General features: G+C 39.4%; 2 protein-coding genes across 2 annotated transcripts; one reads left to right on the forward strand and one right to left on the reverse strand.

Moving 5' to 3' along the window:
* Positions 1-763: 763 nt before the first annotated feature.
* LOC143146623 (uncharacterized) lies at positions 764-3,326 on the forward strand. The gene is made up of 3 exons (XM_076311081.1): positions 764-792; positions 907-1,002; positions 2,140-3,326. The coding sequence occupies exons 1-3, from the start codon at positions 764-766 to the stop codon at positions 2,441-2,443; spliced, it is 429 nt and encodes a 142-aa protein (XP_076167196.1). The 3' UTR covers positions 2,444-3,326.
* LOC143143824 (uncharacterized) lies at positions 3,324-17,442 on the reverse strand. The gene is made up of 2 exons (XM_076305550.1): positions 17,428-17,442; positions 3,324-9,232 (listed from the first exon to the last, which is right to left on the reverse strand). The coding sequence occupies exons 1-2, from the start codon at positions 17,440-17,442 to the stop codon at positions 6,041-6,043; spliced, it is 3,207 nt and encodes a 1,068-aa protein (XP_076161665.1). The 3' UTR covers positions 3,324-6,040.
* Between the last annotated feature and the right edge of the window lie 4,379 nt (positions 17,443-21,821).

Genomic DNA, 21,821 nt, shown 5'->3' on the forward strand with positions numbered 1-21,821 from the left:
GAACGATCTTCCATTGTTGTGTGCTATTAACTTCGTATACAAAGGAAATTGTCATCGTTCGAATTAACGCGGATACGTAAAAATCGTTTAAACGTTAAGCCTGGGAAGAGAAAATACATATTTCTGTGGCCTAAATAGCTCAACCGATAGCTCCAGATTATCCGAAATACGGTCAAATGTTTCATTCGTTTAATTGTACAACCGATTCTTCTTTCTACATTGTAACGGTGAAGATAACATTTTTAAAAAGTATTTGCATCGACCTCTAAAAAATGAGTATTTAAGTACGTTGTAAATTCGTCCAATTTTTAATAATGCGCGATGCGTGCGCGCAAACGCGAATCGAAGTAACCTAATTGCTGATTTCAAAGGCGATCGACATTTTGAAATAAAAATTACATTTAAAAAATCTAAAAATAGGTTCGACTTGCACAAATAGTTAGGACGAACGAGACACGTACTGAAATCACCTATCGATATTTCATCGAGTTTTGCAATCGAATCGTTTGTTGTTCGATTAGATCTTTACCGCCATGTCTGATATGTTTTGTAGCAGTAGCGACTTATAGATATTCGAGAAAGATTAACGGTCGAGCTTGATAACTATAACTTACGATTTTATTGTAACGGACTTATCTGTCGGTGTCCTTGAATATTAATAAGAGTCAAGTCATCGTAACGATAGCAAGACATATAATGAATGTCACTGTTTTCGAACGAATAACGAGCGCTCACTCGCGCGATTAGATTCTTTTAAACAGAAATGTCAATTCTCCACAGACGCGCTACAATGTAACATTTTACATAGAGTGTTTCTTTCAAAATAGATTCATTTTTGGAGTCGTTCGTTCTTCGTAAATTTCTCGCAGTTCTGCAAATTGAATTCTATCCATGCAAAACCTTCAGCTGTTCAAATTTTCAAGGTCGGAACACACCGGTTGGGATTCTCAAGAAATTCGATAAGAAAAAATCAACTATTAGAGCACGCGCGAAGAAAGTTCGGTAAGTGAAAAATTCAAAGAAATTTGAAACTTTGTCGAAACGTGGTTCAAGCGATGCTAATAACGTAACTATTTTTCGATTCTCGAAAAAATTACGAATTTTCATATAGTATTATCACGAATATCTGCAAATCTACTATCTAAAGGTCATCGATATTCAGCGGTACGGTGAGAAAGAATTTTCGAAGAAAATTAAAAAAATTATATCAATCGTTAAATAGGAATGAAAAGTATTTGTAATTAATTTTTCAGAAAAATTCTTCCTTCTCACGATGTAGAATCTCGAAAACAATCAAACGCTAAATCGAACCTTTCTTCGGTATCTTTTACGATTTCGTAGATATTAACAATACCTGATACGAAATTTCTCGCAATTTTTGTTTCAAAAAAATCACCTGTGCTACGTTTCCGCAAAGTATCAGATTGCTCGGAAAGTCGTTTCGTTCTTTTTTTGGTGAAAATGAAACAAGATTTTTTCAGAGCGTATAAACATTTTATTAAATTATACATTCTCCATTTTGGAAAACGAAACGACTTTTCGAACAACCCGATATTAAGTCTTTCGAAATTTTCGTGCCGTTTCTTCTCGCTAGCTCGTCCGCGACTGGTTAAGACGAATAAATAAAAGTATACGCATACATTGCTCGGTATCGCGTTCCGGTGTTAGGTGTATTAGCTAGGCTATTTAACGGGTCGAGTCAAAAGTCGTTGAAATCACGAGGACCAACAATTAACGCGTCTCGGAGACAAATTAACCGAGCGGAAATCTTCGCGTTAACGTGCACGCCCGGTTTTATAACCGAAAACGTGCGAACATTCCCATAGTTTAGTCGAGTTTCAGTTTGCAAAGGAAGCCTTATGATCGCATTGTCTGGTGCGCGAAGGACGGAATAATGGAGGAAACGAAGAGAACCGTACGAGGCTGGAGTAGCCAAAGGGTAGGGAAAGAAACGAACCGAAAGCGGAAGAGACCCGGAGACTCGATGGAAAGTGTGCGAAAAGCGATTTTAACGAGCAGAGAGACCGGGACGCTAACTGTCCACGCTAACTTAACCGACGCGATAGCGTTTCATTTACATAACCGTAATCCTACTTAGTGGAGGATGCCTAATTCCTCTCGTACGTTTTCGTTTCACAGTCGTGCCAGAATTCCAACCGCACGGCCAAGTATCCGCATACCTGTTTGTTTCCTCGTAAGAAACACTTTCGCCGAACATTTCGGTGCCGTTGCCGAAAAACGTTCGCCGGGAATGGAGGCTGCGAGCCGAGAACCTGATCCTCGCTCGCTGAGAGTCGAGATTACGGCCACTCGAATGAGCAGCGTAAAGGGAAAACGGCGCAATCGAGATAAACAGAGCGCCAGATGCTTGGGAATGCTATCGGATGTCCATGCGTATGCGGCTTTTGCGGCTAGGCAACGTTTAACGGCCGTGGTTTTCTAGCTTTTCAACCTCTACCTTCGAATTGGAACTTCGGACGTTGATAGTATTTTAATGCTTTCGGCGCTCGTTTGTGAATAACAGCGGGAGAGAAACCGACGAAGATAAGCCCGCCTCGATCTTCGTTTCGTTCGATTTCATTTTCATGTAAACGAACACCGTACAACTGGGTTGCTAAGCTCGAATTTATCAACGACAAGTTGATTTTTCGTAATTAGTGGAAGGTCTGGGTAACTCACGGTGGACGATCTCGAGAGACACACAACGGTGCATCGAAATTGCTACTCGCAGACGAATTGTGTCTCACGAACGTCTTCGTTGCGGAAACATTCACGGGCCTTTCCAATTCGCGAGAACCGGTCGATATCTTCGGTGCTCGTTTCTTCGTGAACACTTTCCTTCGTGCGTTGTCATAGATATTATTGTATCAGGGTGATCGGAAAGTATTCTCCTTTCTTCACCTCCGACTTTGTTTCGTAAAAATGAAACGATAACACCTAACGAGGAACAGGAAATATTTCAAATACAATAACATGTATTACGTATCGCGCGTTGTGTAATTCCGTTAAAGAAGACCGAAGTAGGTACACACGTATGTCGGTTGAAAGTCCCGGAATATGGACACGCTTGTACGAAACGTCTAATTGCATATAATTTATTTAACAAAATGGTCTATTTGTAGGATCTTTTAATTTCTGTTACGTTTCATTTTCTTCTTTTGCCTGAAATGCGAAACGACGAACGCTAGAAAGGTGAGCGATCAATTACTCGGAAACTTTCCCGTCCGAACGCTCGTTACTTCGTACAATACTTACCGGTGTGGAAGTACCAAATGTGGGACGAAAAGAAAAACGCTCTCCTATTTACAAATATATCGTATATTTACATAACGCGACGTTCTACTTATATATAAAAGAGATACAGTCGTACGCGCGCGGTTCGTACAACGCGAGCGATAACATCGATAACGTCGATCGCTCGGTCGTTACGAAGAACACGCTGTCGCGCAGGACTCCGCGTATAAAATAATAAATTAATCCATGAAAAGAGAAAAAAAAAAAGAAAAAGAATTAGAAAAGTGTCTACGAGTTAGGAGCGAGTTGACGCATTTTATGGCTTGGCAGCACCGTCACTGCGTATTTCTTAACAATGAGCATCTCTTAAGCTTGCACGCTTTACTTATTTTACGTATCTGCGATACACCGAGTTATGCATAACCATTTGCCAGACAGCACCATAAAAGTACAAGAAGTTTAAGATTACTCCGAATACGAAATGCGTGCACAACGATACGCAGCTACGTTGAAACCCGCGCCGATGAACGTACCTACGTGCACGTGAACGATACGCGTTACTATTTTATTACCTATATCTCTGTACGGTTATATCTCAGCCTGCGATCGCAACGGTTATGAACGGTTTACCGTTTCGTAGAAGGGCGACTCCTGTATCTTTGGGTGCTTGTACTTTTAAACGGTTTTACTTGCAAAGATTCCTAGCCGCTACCAAGCGAACCTGTTTCGCGACTTTGAACAACACGTAGTAGCGTTTGAAATATTGTCCATTTTTGTAAGCACACGGACGAAGAAAACAGTCCGAAACCAACGATTTTAACGAATAGAAATTTAGTTGTTCGCAACTTGTTGAAATTTCCGTCGAGTTCCAAGCTCAAAGCTTATTTAACATCTTCGTTAAAAATCTTCAGTATCGATACACGAAGATACTTTCACTGCTCCGAAACACCAACCGTACAATAATGCTTCTAATTCAAAGATATGCGATCGTTACGTTCTACGCGAAATTCTGAGCTCGAAATTTCAACTAAAAATCTGTGTTCCTGGTGCATAACTGGTACAGCGTGTTCCATCGAAAACAACGGACTAGATGCATGCATATCTGCCTGTTATTGTCACAAAGGTATGCAAAACCGTGTGTATTGCATGTAAACGCTCGCAGAGACGGGCGATGCGTTTCACACGAAACGAGATTCCCGCGAAAGGTAAAAGTCGTTATTCGAAGCAGTTGGACGAGGTTCTGAACTTTCACCTCGGTGAAGGTTAAAGACGTAGAAGTGCGAGACAGTCGATCGTTTGTTCGCGTCCAAAACCACCGATGAAAGTTGATGCTCGACGCAGGCCTCTTACCGTGTTCCGTGAAGAGCAACAATTTATAACCCAGTGACCCAAATATCTTGCAACATCTGTATCGCATAGGATTCACCGTTTCGTACTACCGATGCGTCGATCGAACGTGCCAGAACCGTTGTTTCGCGAATTTCGTTGTCTCGTGCGAAACGTTCGCGAATGGCCGTGACACGATTGCTGAACGAGCAGCCGAAAAAGGATGACATCGAATACCTTTACTCGTTTTCGTTCGCGCGGAACCTTTCCAAGAGGCGAACAATTCTCAAAGGGAAAACGAAGACGCGGAATTCTCCGTTCTTCAGCGAATAGAAATTCACCCGTTGGTTTCTCGCGTTGCGATTAAAGCCCGACAGGATCCGTTCGTTTACGCGAAGGGAGCAAAATTTCCGACAACGATTGGCTTCGCGCGATAACTCTCACGGCGAGGAACGAGAATTTCTTAAGTAAAGAGGCCCATAACGTTTCGCAAACAACGGTACACCGGCAATAAATCGGTACACCGGTCAAAAATATAATTACCATCGTTCGCGACGACTCCTCGATAAAACGCGTACAATCGCGGTCGCGTGGAACTTTTCAAGAAGGGACGGTAGCGAATCGGTTCTTGGAATCGAACGTTCCAGTTTCTCGTGTCGAGACCTAGCTACGTGCGAATCGTTCGACCGGGAGAACGAACAAAATATGTACACCAAGAGCGAGAACGACACGAGGACAACAACGAGCAGGCCTCGTACTGGAAGCGCTCGCTCGTCGAACTTTAAAGCGATCCGTGCGCGTATCGACAAACAACTTTTATATTCTTCGTTGTATCTTCTCGACCTGTAATAAAGTCACTTTATCACCAAGGGATCCGCGAGGTTCTCCCGATAAAAATTAAATCAAACTGGACGGTATTCCCGACTGTTTCACTTACACGTTACACGAATCGTTTCCAAGGACGCTTTTGAGAAAAGCAAGCGCCACGATTAAAACTAGTTGGAACACTGTCACGTTTGTACTCTCGCGAAGCTAGAACGAGAAATATAAAAGTTTTCGAAAGTTCGGCTAGCGAAGTTTTTAAATCGAGCTAAAGAATGCTGACGATGATCCGATACGTTTTACGGGGAAAAAACACGGCTACTTGTCGAGGGATCGTATCGAAGCAATACGATTCTCGCAGCGCGAACAAGTTCGAAATCGAACGAGCATCGACGCGATTTCAATTGTTTCGTACAACTACCGTTAAAGATATTCCGCGATTAGTAGCGCAGCTTAAGTTACCAAGTGTAAATAATAAATCGATCCGAGAGACAATTTACATTCGAAGTAAGTCGTATCCATTGCCTAACACGGTGCTACGTTCAACGTTCGAAGTGTACTTGGTAACGCGAATGAAAACGAGAGTCTTTCCGCTGTTACATAAATTATAATACATTAGCAACAAAAGTCGTAAATGGTTTCTAAGACGCGAAACGATTTAAGAGGACTTCGTTTTGGCGACGCTTTTATCGTCTTCCGACGAAGCAACGGTCTCGCTTTTCGTTACCGACCTCGTCTCCTTTCGTCCATCACCGTACCGATTATCGAAGAAAAGGGCAACGGTCTCTTTTTTCGTATCACCCGCACCGTTAAACCCTGCTTCGCTTCTGTCACTGGCGTGTTCGGCCAATGCTTCGGCATCGTTTCTCTGCGCACTATCGTCCACCGTAATGTAATGTCCTTTGGGTAGATCCGCGTTTCCAGTTTGCGGTAAGTCACTGTAAACGTGCTGCAGAGATTGCGTCTCGGGAAGACCCTGAAGTTGTATATTCCCTTGACTCGGTTGTTCGATAGCTGCGAGGATGTCCTGCAGGAGTCCGTTGGACAGCACTTGATCGTGCCTGATGCTACCGTCCGAGTTTTCGGTTCCGAGTCCCCCATCCGCAGCTTGAATTTGCAACGTGTACGTTCCTTTTGAGCCCTGAATTTCGAAACCGTCGGCACCACTGGCGACCGACAATCCCTTAGCCAGAGACAAAGCTTCGCTGCCTTCGTGGGTGTTCAGGAATTGACTAGCGTCCACACCGCTCGAGCCGAGATTCTTTGCCCGGCCGAATCCTTGCTCGGATAAGCTGGCTGTCAACGCCTCGGCTCTTATTCCACCTTCGTGTTCGTATGGATGACTGGAAGGGACCACCTCTACGGACTGCGTAGAGGGAGGAGCGGATAGCACATTTACAACTTCGGACGATTGGCTGTGATCGCTGGACAATGCATTGTCGAGTTGCACGTGTTCGAGGGCGTTGTACGCAATATCTATCGGATTCCCGTAGCTGTCCTTCAGGTTGGCATTCTGCTCGTTTTGTAGATGATTCAACTGGCTCAACGACTGCGTGACACCCAACGCGTGTGGCAATGGTTCCACTTTTAGAAGCGAATTCTGATGAGAATCGGAGGGAAGAGAGTGTCCCGTGGACAGAGAGGTCGCGAAACTGTGAGCGTGAACTCCCAAACCGGACGCGTGAACTCCGGTATCTTGTAAACTGTACTGCGCGCCACCGTTTGCCTGTTGAAAGCCACAATCGTGGCTAACGCTCGTGGGTAACGGTGTATTGACTATGGGGGTTCCGTATGTGGTAGCGAAGGTGTTACCGATACTCTCGTACAGATTCTTTCCAAAACCGGTGGAGGTGGAAACGAAAGAGGAAGCAGGCCCGAAGTTGGGCGCTCCGTAAGTTAAAACTGGCGCCGGTGTGTTAAAGTCACCGAAGGACAATGGTGTTCCGTAATGTACATTCGGTGCCGCTATCGGTGAGTTCGAACCGATACCGGACAGTTTGTTGAAAGCGATCGGAGCTGTGAGACTAGGTAACTGCTGTTCGAACGAAAAAGGTGAAACGTAAGACTTTGTCGATTTTGTTAAATCGGTGAATCGCGGCGGTGGTAAATAACGATTGAGACTGGTCAAAAGTCCACTTGGAATGGATTCTTTGAATTTGATCGGTTCGCGATTTCTTGGCGGTATCAGAGAGCCGAGAGGTGGCAGAGGAGGTCTGAACGATCCGTGAAGACGATGATGATGATGTATATTCTGTTTGTAAAGCGAACTGCCTTGCAATCCGAACGAAGAGAACGACGATGCCCGACCTCCTTCGGCGGCTGGATAGGGACCGTTGGACGAGTAAGAAGAAAGTGGGGGTAAGCTGTACGAGTCGAGTAAAGGTGGAGGTGGCAGAGGGATTCCTGATTCAATGGAGTTCAATTTCCCGAAGGTAATGCTCGACAATGGTGTACCGTAGCTACCGGACAGACTGTTCACTTGCGGCAGGGACAAGTCGTTTCCTATGTTTTTCAACGCATGAATGTCCCCGCTCCCAAGATTATGATGGGATCCACTGTCAAGGATTGGTAATTTCAATGTTGGCAGTGATTCTACGTTCTGATCCGAGGTTAACGACGGGGATGTAGGCAGTAACTCGAATCCTACGGTCTTTACGATGGAAAGTGGTTCGACCTTGGGTATTTCGTATTGCAAATTAATCTGACCCGATACGATCTTCTCCGGTTCGTGTTTCTTCGGCGGGTTCTGATTCTCGTTGTGGAAAGGTTCGAACTGTGGCAACGGTGGCGGTGGCAATCCACTATTTTCCACAGAACTCGAATGCACGGAACTCTTCAGATCTTGAGCTTCCGGATTGTGTATCGGTACTCCGTAGGAATCGTTCGGTACATTTGGATTCTCAGCGACGGCATTCGAGGTGGCTTGCGCTACATGCAGATTCCCAAAGGAGCCTTCCAGAGATTTCTGTTCGTTAAGGGGTGGTCCGTAATTGTCTACGGGTAGTCCGTGTTGGTTGGCCAATCCTGCGATTGGTTGCCATCCGTCGTATTTTATATCAGGAGGCGTCGGTGGTGCTGGTACACCTGGTGGAGGGTGCGGTGGTGGAGGACCGTACAGATCACCAGTGGGAGGACCGTACTGACCATTAGGTACGGAGGAGAGCAATGGTACCGGTGGTAGTCCATAGTTGTCGTTTGGTTGGGAATTGAACTGAACGGCTAGTTTCTGAGGCGGTAGTCCGTAGGTATCCAGAGGCACGGGGATAGGAAGACCGTGTCCCGGTTTCGTTGACCCGTGACTCGAAGATGATACAGCTATGTATTGATTGGACAGAGCGGAATTGAATTTCAGCGGTGGGCCGTACTGAGTTTTCGGCGGTCTGAACGAAGAGAATGAATGCGGTGGTCCGTAGTGTTGCTTCGCCGGTCCATAGTGTAGTTTCAGTGAACCGAAGCTGAGCTTCGAAGGCAACGGAGAGAGAAGCGCTCCGAAACTTTGTTTCGGCGGTCCGTAATGTGGTTTAATATTTCGTGGTGGGCCGTACGAAGACAATGGTGGCCCATAGATAGGCGGTGGTACGTCCGGTGGCGGTGGTGGATATATAGGTGTCGGTCCTTGATCTCCTACTAGTTCCGGAGGCCCGTAAACCGGTGCTGGTCCTTTGAACTCTGCCCCGATTGGAAGTCCATATTCGTTCGATGGCGGACCATACGAATTACTTATCCTTTCGTCAGCTTTAATCTCATTATCTGTTTTCTCTTCGATGTTAGGCGCAGGTGCTTGCGCCTTGTTGAGCACTGCCTGTACGCGATGTCCGATCAGCAGCACGCACAGCAACGTAATTGTCATCTGAAATCAAAACGAAACTTTCCTTTAACGTGCTCTTCTCAAGACCGAATCTTAATAACGAAAGGTAACGAAACAATTATCGTTTCGACTTTGTGACACCGCGTAACGATAAATCGCGAGTAACTGTTCGTTAGCTCGTTTAGTATCGCTAGGAAAATATGCGTACGTTCCGAATCTGATCAAAATCTCGATACAGATCTTGTTTCAGTCGTTTCTACGGATAATTTACCTTGCGTTGATTCATTAATAGAAATCGGTGTTTTGAAAATAGTATCTTCTCGCACCTGTCCGAATCTTTCTTCGCGTTAGACTCGGAGGGAGGTTGTAAAATTACAACAATTTCCGGGTTTGAGAGTTAGCTAACTGGTTTGGTAGCATCCCTTGCTCTAATTAGTTCGTCGGGAGTATAAGTGTAGCTTAGTATCGTGTACACATTTCGCTCGTGCTGCACACATTATCTACGGTTCCGTATTGAAGGCCGTGGGAGACTTTAAGCTAGTTTACAACCTCGGTTGGCGCAAGACGAGGCAGTCATCCCGACGTGTATGTATGTGAAAATTATGTGGACCTGCATTTACTCTCTGTACGTAATAAACGCATGCGCCCGTGAATAATTTCGTTAATTGCAATGGTACCGTGCGATGCAACGTTGAAAGAACCTACGTTTTCTCTCGATGTTCCGATTGTCACCGAATTGCCTCCCTGTAACGTTTAATAACGATACGGGGCAAGATAGATAGGTAGGAATAAAGTAATAGTTGGAGCTTCATTATCCAGAAAATAAATCAAATTTAATTCCAGCCGTTACAATATGCTCTGCTAACAATTTACGATAATTTAAAACAATTTCGTGTAAGAAAAGTTTCGCGGAACGATTAAAATACTCTGTAAAATATTTGAATTTACAACACACTTCCGAATAACGTTTGCAACATTTCTAGTTTATCAAAGGATCGATGACAACTACAGACTTTCGGGAACTAAATTTAATTAATTTCGTAGATGGAACGAAAGAAATTTAAATAGAGCGAGCCGTATAATTAAAACTCTTTGAAAGAGTTACGAAAAGCTTTTGTTACCAAACGGTGCCCGAAGTTTCGACCGAAATTGTATAAAAAGGTTTGAGTTTTCTTACGGTAGCAATTACACATTATACCCTACTCCACCGTAACGCCGGTTTCTTTCTCGTAAAAAATAGATGGGAAGTAAGAAATCGTGTAAAAGTTTTAAGTTGTAATGTCATCAAGAAACCATGGCTGGAAGTCTTAAGTGGGACAATGACCGAGTTGCAAGGTTAACATAATATACCACACTTTCTCTCAAGTGCATCCACGAGAAGTGCAGCGAGAGAACCCATTCTAATAAATGAAGAGTCACGAAGTTCAAATCTTATCGTAGATTTCTATTCTCTAATGCTCTTCGATCGTACCGAATGCTCAATATTAATCTTGTCTACGCGTAAAACTACTTTTACACGAAACGTGTACGACGCTTCTTCTAATAAGAAAACGTTAGCAAAATATTTTAATACATTAATCGTTTTAACGAGTAACACTTATTTCGAACGAATATCATAATTTTAGCCACAGGCCACGTGAAACTCTAATTTTGAAATTCAACTTCCAAAGGAACTTATTCGCCAACCTGATCTAAATAAACGTTCGACGTTATGACAAAAATGAAGAATGTACTACGATTTTTTGTATTTACCCCATTGGAAATCGTCTCAAAGTAGACACCAATATAAAGTAATTTTATTTATCAAATGAACCTTTAATACCACTCTAGTAACGCGGTATAATTAGTCGTGCATAAATTATGTTTGCCATTGCCCGTATGTGTCAGCATGTTTCGATAAAAAGTCACGAGCATTCACCATGAAACGGCTCTAATGCGACAGTCGGCTTCGTGAACGCAGTCAGGATGCTTCTGGATAGGATTAGCAGATTGCGTGCTGTATGTGCCTACAGAGTGTATCATAACAAATGGACATAACGTGAAAGATGAATTTAACGCAGACCAGAGAAAATTTCATTGGAAATCAAAATAATAAATAACTATTTCAAATAACACTTCAGTCTTTCATTATTCCCAATATTTGGAAATAACCAAAGTATCGATTTATTCAAAACAATAGATATTTCATATAAACTTTTAACAATAAAAATCCATTCGCCTACCTAAACATTGATTCGTCAATTCCAAATAAAAAGATAATAATTCCATAACGAAACATATAACATTTTTATTTTATTTTTAACCGTAGAGCATGCGTGCTAGCAAAGTTTATACAGAAATCTGTTTCGAAAAATAAAAATCATTAATATATTGTGTATTTGAAGTTATAAAAATAAAGAAATATATTTGCTGTGCCAATTTTCTTTTTTCTATGAATTGATATCATTTCATTGCACTAGTGACGGAAGAAAATTTGTAATATAATTTATATCAAAAAATTCGAAACTGTTTCGATATTTTGTTGTTTCAATATTTCAAAAGGAAAATTACTATTTTTAAAGCTATTTCGCAAAATAAGATAACAATTGTATTCCAAAAATAAAGTCAATGTCATTAATTCATCAAAGGCGTGTTAGTTGAAATAGTATTTTAAATAAAGCTATTTCCAGTGTTCGGATTTGATTCAGCATTCGTACACAATGGAAGCAGATCGTGTAAACGTTTATCTTATTTTTATTTCCAAGTCACATATCATTTTACACCAGATATTGTTTCTTACAAACTGAGATAACATATACAATGGTAATAGAACGTCAATTTTCAGAAGAATGCGTCGTAGAACCACTAATTTTTATTACTTTCAACTGCGAGTACAACTCAAGATCCCATTTTATAATTTCTGTGAAAATCGTGTTACAGATCGTTATTTTTTTTATTACCGAAGAGGGCTGAAATTCAATAATATGATCGAAAAATTTTTAAATAAATCTTACAAGACTATCGTTAAGATGAAATTTAACTTGCAAAACTAGACAAAAAATGTTCGATCAACGCAGCTCTCCAAACCCACTTTGAAGGAGAGACAAGCAATTAATTTCGTTTGTGAGAACCAACAATGTACAAAATAAGTGACGTCGTAACGCATAAGTTGATCTTTGGTAGAAAAAACTATCTCTTGCTATCGTAACGGATCAATAATTACATAATACCCAACAGCCCAGATTCAACAAAAATGTTATATTTGATTAAACACTCCTGATACCTAGTACATACCGGAAATCGTAACAAATTGAGTTTTCTACTATAAGAGCGAAATCAGACACAACATTTTAAGATTAATAGCCAAAGTTACGAACCTTTTGTTCACTGTTTCTGTATCAAATTCACTTCTGATAATACAAAGTGGTTCGAATATATAAACGAAATCATTCAATTGATTAGACAAACATTTTAGCAAACTAAGAAAGGACTTTATCTGTACATAATGAATCTTAACTTTCGTTCACTTTTCCAGGAAATTGAACCGATTTTTAATGTAAGTAAAATCAAAACTCGTAAATCGAGTATCGATACAATTGAAATGATCCATAACGATCGAAATTTCTCAAGTCGGTATGGATCGGTACAAGGTGACAGGAGAAGCATCTTTAAACCGTATTCTAACAGTGCATTGTATAAAAAAAAGTATCCCTTTGTGAGTTTACTGAATTCATCAAAACAAGTCTCGTTTATATCGTGTGTCCATCTAGCGAGGTACAGCCAGTAGATTCGCGTACGCGGTAGTTTGGACGTAGGTAATACCCTGAATAGGCAGATAGGTAATTGCATCGATGTAGGCAGATTGTGATTAGGTCAAACACCTCCTTCATGCATAGACGTATATCGCAACCGCGTAAGACGAGTGCACGTAACGCGGTGGGAGCCGTCACTTCTTGTCGAGCGATACGATTTGTCGGAAAATCCAATATTTATTTCTATTACTTCCGCGTGCAAAAGCTGACTTTTCGCTAGGAGCGCGAGTTTCACTACGCTGCTTCGCAGGCTCTGATGCACGCGCGTTCTCGGTTTCGTCGTAGATCGATGTGTTTGGGAAAAAAAAAGAAGAAGAAAGAAAAAAACTGTCAACGATTAAAGCGGGAACGCTGAAACGTAACAGCGTACTTAAAGATCGTGAACACTTCGTGAAAGTGTACATTCGAGCCGCCATTTAAAGAAACGACGATCCTGTTTTTTCATTTAAACACCGTTATAGCAACGAAACGAGTCACGAGTGTAAGTTCACTCGGCATTCCTTAACGCGTCACACGATCGTGACGATTCTCGCGAGAAATCAACATCATACGAGTATGTGTATGTACGAACGATTATATACTTTATGTATCTATAAAAAAATGTAGTAGGAACTATGTGTCGGTGTCTCGTTGTTTGTGACACAACATTCGAAATATTCGACTGGATTACAACTTATACACTTCGTTTGTGCAAAATTAAAAGAATTCAATGCGTTACATCAAATTATTGTAGTACAAGTATAACGTGGATTGTGGCGGACAGATTTTCAACTGATCGATGGTAATGAACGTTTTTAATGTAAATGAATTTTAATTCGAGTTACTGTTTATCAATGTCACACACGTAAGCTTCGTTACGAAGGCAATTTTAGATGCTTAACTTATTCGTGTATACTAAAGATTTTCAAGCTGATCTCAAGAAATAACTAACTTCTTTTGCAAATACTGCTTTTACATCTTAGAGTGACTGCATACCATTTCTACTTGGCGTTAAAGAAAAAGAAATAAACAGAAACATATGCAAAAACATACTGTACACAAGACCGCACCTAAAATGTCAAATAATCATATAACTAAAAATGAAAAAAAGTCTCACTGAATCCGGGGGATATTTAGAAGAATTAATATTTGTTAAAGAAAAATTATTTTGTCAATTTTATTGATCAACTAGCATGTGTTGATGTTTCTCATATTTTCTACTCCGTGACGTGTGCTAGTTGCCAAGAAATTGATGTCAAAATTGAAAGCAGGTTTTATCTCGAAACGGAAAATATGTTTTGCATATCTTCTAATGTTATCACGATATTACACTAGTTCCCTATTCAAGATGTATGGTGCATTTAGTGTGCACTTGTATAATTTGCAACGAGGACTCAGAAAAAAGTTATTTATAAATGATTACAGAACTTTTAAGGAAAGTAAATGAACGTTGCGTTACATGAAAAATTACCAAACACATCTTACACAACGTATTACTTTTTATTGCAACTTTTAGTAGAGTCTGAATTACATTCCAAAGGAATGTATAATTTGTGGTAATTGTACGCAAAGAGAAATTCGAATCTCATGTTTGGCATTAACTATTCTTACTTTACCGAATTTCTCTAATTATTTTTAACGTTTCATCGTTATTCGTATGTCTATAATTATCGGCCGATTACACCAAAGTCAAACTATAATCGTTACTTTCTACGCTTTCAAACTTAATCGAGTAGTAAAAGGAACAATCACTTTCAACGCGTTTGCTCGTTCTCGTTACATGAATGTAACAGCTCCTTGAAAAATGTAACATCGTCTACGATTAATTCAGCGCATCAAATATTTTTACTTTCCGTAGAATTCACAATTTCACTTTTACTTGATACCGTTACACTTCGATTAAATTAGAGTAGAGATTCAATATTTACTTTTTGTCGTTCTTTTTTCAAGCTCAATTCTAGTACAATTCGGCTCGTTACACGAAGAACTCGTAGAAAAACAAATATGTACAATCGATCGAAATGTCACGTAGCAATAATTCTTAAGAAGACTAGACTATCAAAAAATCGATACTTTTCAAAAATGTTATCGTTCTCGAGTAAAATATCGTTTTGGTTGTGGGAACTCGTTTTTGCCCGTACGCACATAAACGTTCCCTATTATCGATCCATTCCGCAGCAATAATTCAAATACGGAGATTCGGATTGACTAGAAAGAATTACATCATCTATAATTTTGAACCGAACCTTCAAAAAATATTTGAAAATATTACGTTCCGAGGGGAAAAAATAAAACAATTCCTTTTCTTCAATGAAGAATGACGAAGAATTTCGTTTTACACGTATAATCGCTATTTTATTAATTTCGTTCTAATTTGTTTTTCATAGGTTCAATTAGAAATTACTGATTTCTGGAACAACCATCTTCAAGGAAACTTCAATGTTGTTATTTTTAAAGTTCAGATCACTGCAAAATTAACAAACTTTCTAAAAATTGGTTTTTTGATAAATAACTCTTTGAAGTACAAGCACACATTGTGTAAAAGAGAAGGGTTGAAATTGAATTCATTTTTTTAAATTAATTCTCAGAGTGGACATTATTTTAAGACAATTTAACTATCTGATTCCCTTGATAAATTTTTACATCGAGCGTATTACTTTGAGCGTTAAATAATGGACACCGCTTTTACAGTTCAATACTGTGTCCCATTAGATGTTTCTCCGTTGAGACATTTATCGTAATATCTTGTACAATAAACAAGCACGGAGAGTAATTTTATATAATTGATATTACTGGATAACGATGGAACCAATCGAATAACGTACTCGTTAATATGAATACGTGTTAATTATTAAATACAATATGGTATCAAATAAGTATCGAAGTTGGTTATCGTTTAAACGATATAAATTGAACATTATAAATTTCTCTTCTTTATTTAAAACGATAAAACAATTTGTGTCCACTATGGCTGAATCCTCCGACGACTAAGAATGTTTTCTAAAACCTGTCTTCTCTAAAGAGTCCTCAAACCTTTCTAAGGCTCACCAGTAAGAAACAAAGTCGACTTAATGACAAAACAAAGGGGTAATTATTTTGTAATCGATTAATTTCAATGCAGAAATTAATCTGCAATAAAGTAGATAATTGGACAATAAAATTCTTTAATTGTGTATTTCAATAAGCATGTACTTCCTTTTTCAATCCGCTAAGTATGTAAAACCATTTCTTAATAATGATCGATCGTGTACATTCCAACGATGTGCAAAGTGTTCATAAAACTCGTATCTATTTTAATAAAATAATTGAAATCTTACTAACTTTGTAGAAAAAACTTCTAGTATAAATGCAGAGGAGCGTATAATAATATCTAATAATAAGTGTAATAAAATCAGCAATTTTTCAATTTCCTTATAAGATTTTCTTACAAGATTTATCGAACGAAGATTACGATTTTAGAAAACTTACACGAACGAACGAAAACTGTTGTAGATATGACATAACTTTACAAATACTACACGATACGTTTAGAAATGCTGCCACACCGAATTCTTCTTTTAATTGTATATAATTAATTATTTTACGAATAACTTCGGTATAATTCTCCCGTTAATCGCTAAAATAAAATAAATACCGATGATCGTAGTAAACAAGTACATGCCTTAAACGGGTTAATACGAATGCACCAATTTCATACACATGTGTATATAAGTATCGATAATAATATAAGCCTCGATCCCCTCAGTAGTGTCGAAATACCCAATCCAGAATACGGAACAATGGACAAAAGATGATTAAAAACCGGTTACGAATGATGTAATCCGTGCTCTATAATTGACAATAGGTAATATCGACTACTGCATATTTCGGTTGTAAAATACCTAACAATGTTAGCTCGTGTAACGTTGAATATGTATATTTATCGCGATGGCGATCGTAATCGCAAGATTTACTCGTCGAGTGCTTCGCGATGCTTGAAAAATACATTTTTACGCAACGATTACAAACCCTAGAAACTGTTTTGTACCTATTACGAAATACAAAACATCTTCGAACAATTTCTTCCAACGAATTCTCAAATATGTACTCAAAACAGAAACGATAATACGTTTATGCTCGTGCGGACGAGTTACACGTACCGTTGCCAGCGCGAGCCGAAACCGTGCGATACCAATCAAGACTCAACGATCGACGAGGAACAAGTTTCCCAAGATTCGGTTTAAGAGGAAAAATACCGTCTACAACGGAACTACCATTTTCACGGCAAGTTCTTCCGGTCAATTGCAACAGTCGTAAAATTGTCCGTGGTGCAACCGCACATCGTTAATCACCTCGATAACCTCAAACTGTTGGTGAATTATTAAAGAACCGCGTCCGTTGGCACGAAACTTTATAAAATCGCGATTCCCTCGTCGGTGTACCGAACGGAGAACCAAAAGTCGGCGAACAGTCGACGATCGCACCTACCTTGTCCCGAATCATGTTTGCACGTACGTAAATCGGTGACCGCACTGTTACACAAATTGAACGACACAACCTAGGATGTTCGCGCCAACCGGGCACGAATCGGTGCGTTTTAATTTTCCGTCACTCGAACGAAACAGGTGGAACGTGCCCCGTCTCAGGTTTGTTTCCTCTGGTCTTTAATCGAACACGGTTCTGTCGCGTCGCGTCGCGCACACCATCCTGACACTTTTCAACCGGAAACCTCTCTCGACGGCGGAGCGCCACAACTCCGTACTATTAACACAAAAAATGTCCAGTCTCGTATGAAGACACCGCTTATATAGACTCCGAGAGGGGTACCGGTCGAAGGAATTCCCGGCTCAGCTTGCCGAGTAAATTGAGGAAACGAGGGAGCGGAGAGGAGAGAGCGAGAGGACGAGAAGTAACGAAGAGAGACCGGGGAACCGAGCGAGAAGGGGGAGAGAGTCGAGACGACGTTCAGGACGAGAGGACAGGGAGAGGGAGTACCCTCGCACATCGGTTAAAAATTCTCTTTGCGGAGAAAGTAGGCTAGCCCCTGTCTCTGACTCGCCGAAGAAAGATGCGCCTCAATGGTAGCGGACCGATTACGCTCTTCGGTCCTACAACACGTGAAATTATGTCGTTAAACTATTGCTCGAATGTTTTCGATTGGACCAACGCTACGATACGGAACACCAGAATCGGAATATGGTGTTGGATAGCCAAGCTATTGGGCTTCGTGTATTATTCGGCTCGAATACAAGAAAAGAAAATCTTCGGAAAGAAATTATTGTACTTTGTTCGCGGTGAATAAAAATTTGGTAATTTAATTACGAATATTTGTTTTCGCGTTACATTTAAAATAACTTAAAGACCTAACGTATACGAGTACGTTTGAACTACCTAGAGAGGTTAAACATTCGGAGCTACTAGCTCGGTTTAATCTCGGTATTATTTCGTAAGGATTAGTTGGGACTTGCACGATTTATAAGCGCAAAATTTATCAAACAACGCCGGTGCAGCGTTTACCTCTTCGAGAACGAATTATTTTATTTGAAATAAATCAAAAGCCAAGTTGATATTTACTCGTGCTTAGATTCATCGAGTAACGTGTCGTTGCGTAATTTAATTGTGAATATTTTTCGACAAGAAGTTAAACGTACAAAAAGCCAAGTTGATTCAATCTCGATATTTTTTCGTAATAGGATTACGAACCGGCCCCTTTTTGAAACGATATAACAATGTACACTTATTTCTCACTCACCAACGCCAAATGTACATCTTTTTGTAACGACAAAATTAAAAAATCAGATTTCGAAAGAATCGATATTTACAATTCTAAGAGGAATAATTATTGTACAGGGAAGGAAAATAGTTGAAACACGTTAGAAATAGAAAATTTCCGATATATTGTTGTTCATTACTGAATAGTAATCCGTAAAGGCCTCTTCGCCAAAAAGATTAACAAAATGGTATCCTTCCATTATATCTTCCCGAATCATCGTTATCTTTAAACAGTATTTTGTCTACTCTTATTTTAAAGTCAAAAAATGGTGGTAATTGTACTTCAAAGATAGCGTTAAACAACCATTCCTATACGATCGTAACGTTGAAAATTATTTAAATAAACTCTGTCGAAATGAAATATTTATTACTTTTTCTTGACATAGTGTTAAACGTTTACGATGTCCTCCTTGAGATCATCGGCAAAATAAAATCTGTTACAAGGTAAAACCAGAGTACAATTATTTTTCTATGCAAACATTGATATATAATGGTATACGATTGTCATATCCAAGGAGAGTTTTAACATACATAAAATCTATTATAATCCTCAGTCAAAAATATCTTACGCAAGCGGGAATTAATTAACGAGTCGATCAGCTTGAAACTCTTCAAGGATACCGACGCATATTCTCTATACTACGTGTAAACATAGTTATTAAATTATTTTGAATATTGCAACACAGACGTAAACGTTAAAATTGTAAATAAATGTTAATAATTGAGTTTTCTATTGTTACAACGTACTCGCAAGATTGGAAGATATTATGAGTCAATGTAAATTTAAGTGTTTCTTTATTTAAAATATTCAAATCGTTCAAAGCATTCAAAGTACTCCGACGTTCTGGGTACTTTTAATTTATTTTCTATTACTTTATTTAAATAAAAATATGTTTTCAATGTCGTTGTTCCCTTTCATTTTAATCGTTCAATTCAGTTTGAGTATGGACTCTAACAATAAGTAATCGATAATACAAAATAATATAATTTAAGAAGATTAATTACTTTATATTTCAAATAAATTTTCAAATTTAAAATTCTGTGTATTTACTTACAAATTTCCGATATATTGTTATATTATATTAAATACTTAAACGCTGTAACTTTAAAATTGCATTCGTAATAATTGCACCGTTTTATCCATATATTAGGTCTTTTGAACAAATTATACAGCGAAAAGTATAATCGAATCAATACTTGTATAATTAACAATTTCATACATATATTTAGTTTCGTTCTTTGTATATAAAAAAGACCAATTTCTTTGACAAAGTATTTTTATTCATTATTGTTTCTTAATGACGTACAACATAATTCAGGACTGTGCAACTTGTTTATTTACGATTGTAGTATCGGAAAGTACTCGTTCATCTTTGAAACTTACATTTTTATTATGAACACAAATGCACGAATATGTAAATGTTATTACGCCGATTTAAAAATATTGTTCCAACGATTGTTATTGGTTTTTACATCATTGTGAAGTTTTACAAATATCATTTGTCATCATTTCCCGTTGTACAATGTTAATGAAAAAAACATTCAACACAGCATAAAAAGTAACTAATTAACGAATTGCCTGCCAAGCTCGCGTCACTTTCGTGTCACACTACCTCGTACACACTCAACGTTAGTCAATGATGCATAGAAATGCGTTTCGTGACTTTGAACGGAAAACATTTTACGCAATGCGACACAATTCTGTACACATCGTGGAACTACAGGCTGTTGCAATCGCTGTTGCAGTGATTAATTATTACGATTTGGACGGGATCTTCGAGAACGTGTTGCAAGATTGCTGTAACCTAAAAAACAAATAAATTTTGATATCAGGATTCGTAAAGACTATAATTTTTACAAATACGCGAATACCACTTCTATTCATTTTGAATAAAATACATGATATTATGATACAATTGTTACGGTACAATTAAAAAATGTATTTAAAAAATGTCCTAGAGAAAATCATAAACAAGAAATAATTGAAAAGAAACCTTTGAAAAGTTTAATTTCGTTCTAACCCTAGCAATCAGAATGCAACGCAAAAGAGTAACTTTAACGTATTAAAATTGATCGTGCTGATACGATGTGATCCGTGTTCGAATAAACAGTGTGTCGTATTATTTGCAGTAAAAACACAACTCTGGTAATCGATCTTATTACAGACGTCGGACACAGTTGTATAATATACAAGACCGAAATCTGTTTCACGAAAATATTGGAATATTTTACAATCGGTACGAAAACTTGTACAGTTGTAAAAAAACTGAAACATTGCATACCCACACTACGTTAACGACAGTTAGCCACGTTTTGTTTAAATAAAATTAATTGAATTTCAAATTACATTTTACCTAACCCAAATCTGGAATCTGCCCAACTTGCGATATAAACACGCCGAAGAGTCTTTTTCTAAATCGATCGTCAAAATTTTCTTCCCCATCCCCCATACGAGTACGTTCCATGGTTAAAAGTGTCCTCCGTAAGGGTGGTACCGTGCGTTACGGAACACCCTGTATTCCCCGTTTGAAAATTCATTGCGAGTTTAGCACCGATAGCGACCTACAAACCGAGAAGCACCGTGTAGCTAAATTCTTGTTGAAGTAGTTAATTACTGTACAATAGTAATGTAATTCGCAGTGAAGAGCGGGGCGCAATGAAACAGAAACGCGACCTGTTTCGCAAGCCCGCGAGTCGTAGCAGCCGCGAGCCAAATCGGAACACGTGTGAACTGGCATTTCGTGTGTCAAAGTCAAACAGAACGTGTTGCTCCTTACGCCGGATGGTTTACAATGTCGTAACCAAAGGCTGTAATTCGTAGTCGACCGTCGATTCCGGTTACAAGAGAAATTCAACCGGTGTAAGCGCTGGCATTCTGTTACGAGCAGACACCCGCCTCCAGTTCCGCTTTATATATTATTATACTAATACGGGTACCCAGCAATGCCAGGTTAACCCTCTTCCGCGTGGTGTCCGTGTAAGCTGCAAATTACAAGATACATGTTCCCCGTTTTGATTAACAAAACAAACGAACGTACACACGCGCGCACACATAGACGATCCAGGGAAATGTTCAGGGGGATTCCACGGACGTTGCTCTTACTTGGCTC

The sequence above is a fragment of the Ptiloglossa arizonensis genome, chromosome 1 (assembly GCF_051014685.1).
Source record: "Ptiloglossa arizonensis isolate GNS036 chromosome 1, iyPtiAriz1_principal, whole genome shotgun sequence".
Lineage (NCBI taxonomy): Eukaryota > Metazoa > Arthropoda > Insecta > Hymenoptera > Colletidae > Ptiloglossa > Ptiloglossa arizonensis.